Source organism: Octopus sinensis, linkage group LG10, assembly GCF_006345805.1.
Source record: "Octopus sinensis linkage group LG10, ASM634580v1, whole genome shotgun sequence".
Classification (NCBI taxonomy): Eukaryota; Metazoa; Mollusca; class Cephalopoda; order Octopoda; family Octopodidae; genus Octopus; species Octopus sinensis.
The window spans coordinates 82,480,104-82,486,103 of NC_043006.1; the positions used below are offsets into that span (position 1 = coordinate 82,480,104).

Below are 6,000 nucleotides of genomic sequence, written 5' to 3' on the forward strand. Positions count from 1 at the left end.
AATATAATATTTTACTATAAAATTGGATTCAATCCTAAATCTGATTTTTCCCTGTAAATTTGGATTTATTCCATAATATTTATTATTATTTTATGTATATATACACACACACATACACACACACATATACATATATATTTATATACACACACACACACTCACTCACACACACATACACACACACACATACACATATACATATATATATATATATCGTGCATCCCATGCTAGGACGGAAAGTGGATGTTTATTAATAATGAATATGAAATATATATACATATAAAGAGAGAGGGAGAGAGATAGAGAGAAAAAGAGAGGGAGAGAGAGAATGAGAGAAAGACAGACAGAAAGAGAGAGACAGAGAGAGAGAAAGGTAGAGAGATAAAGGAGGAGAGATATAAAGGGAGACCAAGTTAAAGAGAAGTGAGAGGGAGAGAGAGAGATAGAAAGGGAGACTGAGAATGAGAGAGAGAGAGAGAGAGAGAGTAAGAGAGGCATATATAAAGAAAGAGAGCCTGTAAGGGAATCAAACTAAAGGAATGCAACACAAAAGACAAAATTCCTGCACTTACTGTGGCACAATGTAAGGGGGGTGCCATCCTGTTATATTTAGGTATATGTAAACGCCCTGAAAACATCATTTACTTCATGGCTATTGTTGAATGTCTTTTGTTTTAATTTTCTTTCATAAGAACAAGAAAAGAAATTTTTTATGTCTTGTTTAGTTTTTACCTTTTTTTTTAAAATTAAAATTTTTTTTTTTTACTGTAATCTATTCCTTTTGCTCTTTCATTGAAAAATATTTAAAGAAGAGATATACAACTCCTTCTGGTTGTGGAATAAGGAGAAAACAACGAAATAAATGTTTAGTTAATTTTACCTTGGTTCATATTAGGTTAGTTGGTATAAACCGATTTCTTTGGTTTGGGATTACAACTAATATGTAAAGCTTATTTTGATAAACCTGTCATATTTTTTGACTGACCTACATTTAATCAAACTGTTACTGTTGCCATTGGCCATTGACACAGAATCAAGGAGCCTCAATGTGATTGCTAGACTTGCCTGAAATAATAGCTAAATTTCTTCAAAACAACCACTGCTATCTTAAAACAGTAAAGGTGTATTGGGCAATGTTGTTCTGAATATATAAAGAGATGGTATGGTCAAAACAAGAATAAATGCCTTTGATCATATATTTGCTAGGCCCAGGGTTTTAAAAAAATCAGTCAATTGAATAACTAACCAATTCACTAACCAACCAACCAACTTATAAAAAAGTTTTGTTTTTTTTGTCTTTATCAAACTTTTGTTGAATCTTGTAACTTATTTATTTCAGATTTCCACAAAAGGTCATCTAAGGAAGCTCCTTATAAGGCCACTTCAAGTCAGTAAGGGAGCTTAAGCCACTGATGGTGTCAATAAGGAAATGTCTATGCAATTACTCCAAGCGCAATGAGTGAACCTCCATGAAGCTGTTCTGAGCCAAATGAAAGAGCCTATCTGTAATTATTCAGAACCAATAAGGGAACCCCTTATATTTGCTCTGGGCCAACAAAAAAAGCTCCTTCTCTGTAGTCCTCAACCTTTTTTGACTTTGTGGTGCACTGGAGATCTTTAAAACAAAATTTGCTGGTGTATTTTGCTTTGAAAATTAGAAATTACTGGTACAAAACTGGTGTTTTATTAATCATACAAAGTTATTGAATAACTCCATTTCTAAGTTGGTCAACTATTAGAATGGATTATCTAAAGTCTTGAATTATATTCTAACACATCAACAGTACACCAAGTTGAACATTGTAGCACACTAATACACAACAGTGCAATTAGATGCACTGCAGCATACCATTAAAGAATCACTGCCTTATGCATTTGCTCTGAAGCAGTGGCCAGCAACATGAAAGATTTTGTAAAGCTAATATATAAACCCGTAAGTGGTCATTCTAACCAACAGAAGTTATAGCAAAACCTCTCTTTAAATCACACTCATTACAATCATTAAAAAGTAAAGATATATTAATCAAGCAATTCAGTCCCAGATACACTAGGTATGGCAAAAAGAAAAAAAAAGTTGGTGGGGAATGGATGGTTACTATCAAAACCCTTTTATTCATAGATCTGAGAGATCAGTAGTGACCTGAGATTAAATGAAAATATCTTGTTTATTCCTGTATAGCATGATGATTACTTATAAAGCAGCAGAATTATTATATTTTACAAGATATTCCACTGGTTCTTCAAGATTGTAATCTATTGGTTACATCCATTGGAAAAGTATGCAGACTCTAACGGGTTGATGGGAGAGTATATCATCTTTATGTAATATGTACAAACATACATGCATCCCCACCTCAAATACATGCACATACATGTTCTCACACACACATATATGCATGTAGCTCTCTCTTTCTCATTTACTCTTTTACTTGTTTCAGTCATTCGACTGCGGCCATGCTGGAGCACCAACTTTAGTCGAGCAAATCGACCCCGGGACTTATTCTTTGTAAGCCTAGTACTTATTCTATCGGTCTCTTTTGCCGAACCGCTAAGTTATGGGAATGTACACGTATCAGCATTGGTTGTCAAGCGATGTTGGTGGGGACAAACACACACACACATATATATACATATATACGATGGGCTTCTTTCAGTTTCCGTCTACCAAATCCACTCACAAGGCTTTGGTCGGCCTGAGGCTATAGTAGAAGACACTTGCCCAAGGTGCCACGCAGTGGGACTGAACCCGGAATCATGTGGTTGGTAAGCAGGCTACTTACCACACAGCCACTCTTATAGATAGACACTATCTATATATAAAGTACATATATATATATATGGATACTAAATGATGGTGATGATGATGATGATGATGATGATGACGATGACGATGACAAAGATGATGGTTATGATGATGATGGTGGTGGTGATGATGCCTTTTATTGAGTGAACACTCAGGAAATAGAGAAAAACTCAATACTCCTGGTAGAGCTTGATGTCATCGTTATACAGTACTTTAGATATACAAATGTACTACTTAAGTTTCATGAAAGGCAGTTTATTTGCACTTTATACTGAAAGCGAGGAGTGCAAATAACTGCCGTTCATGAAACTTAAGTAGGATGCTTGAATATCTTAGTCATATTACAAAAGTCATTTTTATATATTAAAAATATATGTGTGTGTGTATTATTAAGATATACAAATATGCTACTAAAATATGTATGTTTATATTTATATCAATGAATATGATAGTTGTACAATGTTACGTAAAGCACCTAAGGTACCATACATTGAAATCAAGTTCTTTAGCCAGAAAATAAACTTCTCAACCAAAGAGCCATGCAAGTTACCAGACTGATATGATACATATTGCATATGTGACAGCATATTTTATGTGCCAGTGGCATGTAAAATGTGCCATCCGAACGTGGCTGATGCCAGCGTCACCTGACTGATGTCCGTGTCGGTAACTCGTAAAAAGCACCATAGACACACAAACATATACACACACATACATATATATATACATATATACGATGGTCTTCTTTCAGTTTCTGTCTACCAAATCCACTCATAAGGCTTTGGTCAGCCCGAGGCTATAGTAGAAGATACTTGCCCAAGATATATTTATATATATAATATATATATATATATATAATATATATATATATATATATATATATATATATTTTTATAAAATTTATGAATAAATGAGAAAATGGAGTTGAACGACAAATTAACAAATTTCCTTTATTTTCGACATATGTTTCGAAGGCTGCATATTCCTAATTGTGAAGGAATAAGGAGTACATTATGCCACTTTCTCATCAGGAAAAACAAGGAATTTATGTCAACATCAAGATTCACAAAATCTTTTAGATGACTGCTCTCTCATATTATCGCTATGCGCTCCGTGAGAGCAGTCATCTAAAAGTTTTTGTGAATCTTGATGTTGACATAAATTCCTTGTTTTTTCTGATGAGAAAGCGGCATAATGTACTCCTTATTCCTTCACAATTAGGAATATGCAGCCTTCGAAACATATGTCGAAAATAAAGGAAATTTGTTAATTTGTCGTTCAACTCCATTTTCTCATTTATTCATAAATTTTATAAAAATACACACAAATTTCCACACGAAAACATGTAGTCTCTGCTCTAGGCATGTAACTTCAACCGTGTTATTTCTGATGTGAATTTGCTACCCAGGTATCGGTTAAACGAATTATCCATAAAAAGATATTTCATTTTTCTACTCAAATAATATATATATATATATATATATATATATATATACTAGCAGTGTCGCCCGGCGTTGCTCGGGTTTGTTTCGACCCTTTAGAATTGGAATTTTTTAAAAGTAAAAATTTCGCATTATGTAGCTTGTTATTCTCTTTAAGTGAGCATTTTCCTGGTTGAAATACACCAAAAAGTGGTGACACAGCAGTCAAAAAATCGTAAAAAATAGGGATTTTCATAGAAAAAAAGCACCTTTTTGATGTAAATAATGGTGTTAACATTGTCCGATTTGAATTTTATCTTCTACGGAATGAAGAGCAAGCCTTCTTCTATCATACTCTCAATTTTGGTCAACTTGCGCCGCAGGGTCCCGGAGGAGATAGTGTTAGTTGAAGGCTACCAAACCTACATACACAGACAACTTCAGCTTTATATATATTGAGATATATAAAACATATACACAAGTACCTGGTATTGTCTAAACTAGAAAAAAAAATTAAAAGTAAAAATGCAAATCTCTGCTATAGTTAGCAACAGGTTCTTATACTGTGGAGAAAACTTCAATACATACATTCAAAAATGCACATACATGCACATCTATCTACATATCATATCCTATATATACATACATATATATATATATATATATGTATATATATATGTATATACACATACATATACATATATATATATATATATATATATATATATATATATATATATATATATATATATATATATACATATATACACACACACACACGCGCACACACACACACACACATGCATATATTTACATACAAAAGCAAATATATAAAGCAAATCATTGGGCCTACATAAAGAGATACGATTCATTGAGAAATACATAAAGACAGGGGAAATTGTATTGTTGACATTTTACTACCTGCTGCTCCATCTAAGAAGCAGGCAGCTATGGAAACAGATGAGTGAAAATTCACTCCTACAATAAAATGATATCCTTGAGAAGAACTAAATCACTTCAGCTGATCAATTGAGTCAAATAAGTTACCCACCCACACCTTAGACAATCTTCTTAGTATTAAATCTGGTTCACCTTTATCCCCTTGTACTTAATCTGTCTCTTATTTGCCTGAAGCTCTAGCTACACATGCTGCTGTCTAATTATAGGAATTTAACCCAAGCATAAGTGACCTATATTTTAAGCCATAGAGTGCTCAGTGGATAAAGTGGTGAGTTGGCCGAAGTGTTAGAGCAGTGCTTTTCAAACTTTTTGCTGGAGCAGAACCCCAAGGAAACATTCCACTGGTTCGAGGAACCCCTGTGCAATAATTTAATAGTCTTATGCACACATATCTGCACAGGAGAATTAAAAATTACTGCCAATTTTAGCAGTTTTGTAACTTCTTGTGGAACCCCTGGACTATACTGGCGGATCCCTAAGGTTCCGTGGAACCCTGGTTGAAAACCACTGTGTTAGAGTATTAGAATATGTTTTAGCTTCCTATGCTCTGAGTTCAAATCCAAGAGAGGTCAATGTTGTATTTTATCTTTCCAGAGCTAATAAATAAAGTACCAATCTTCTCACTGTTTCTCTTTTGACTGTATCTGTAATTCAGAAATTCTGTCTAGTTTGATCTTGCTTCAGAATTGGTTTAAGGGTACTCATAACTGTGTGGAGGCACATGGCTTAGTGGTTAGAGTGTTGGACTCATGATTGTAAGATTGTGGTTTCAATTCTTGGACTGGGCAACACATATTCTTCAGCAAAACATTTCAT

General features: G+C 33.9%; 1 protein-coding gene across 3 annotated transcripts in view; it reads right to left on the bottom strand.

The window, feature by feature from the left end:
• The window catches only part of LOC115216673 (transmembrane protein 47-like), a 154,110-nt gene that overhangs the window by 43,902 nt on the left and 104,208 nt on the right, over window positions 1–6,000 (bottom strand). Inside the window, exon 1 of one of the 3 annotated variants that reach the window (XM_036506859.1) lies at window positions 573–661. The exons of the other annotated variants lie outside the window; for them this stretch is intronic. Coding sequence (XP_036362752.1) covers window positions 573–641 — 69 coding nt within the window. The 5' untranslated portion in view covers window positions 642–661. Of the gene's footprint in view, window positions 1–572; window positions 662–6,000 lie in introns of those variants that run through there. 3 annotated transcript variants of the gene reach the window in all.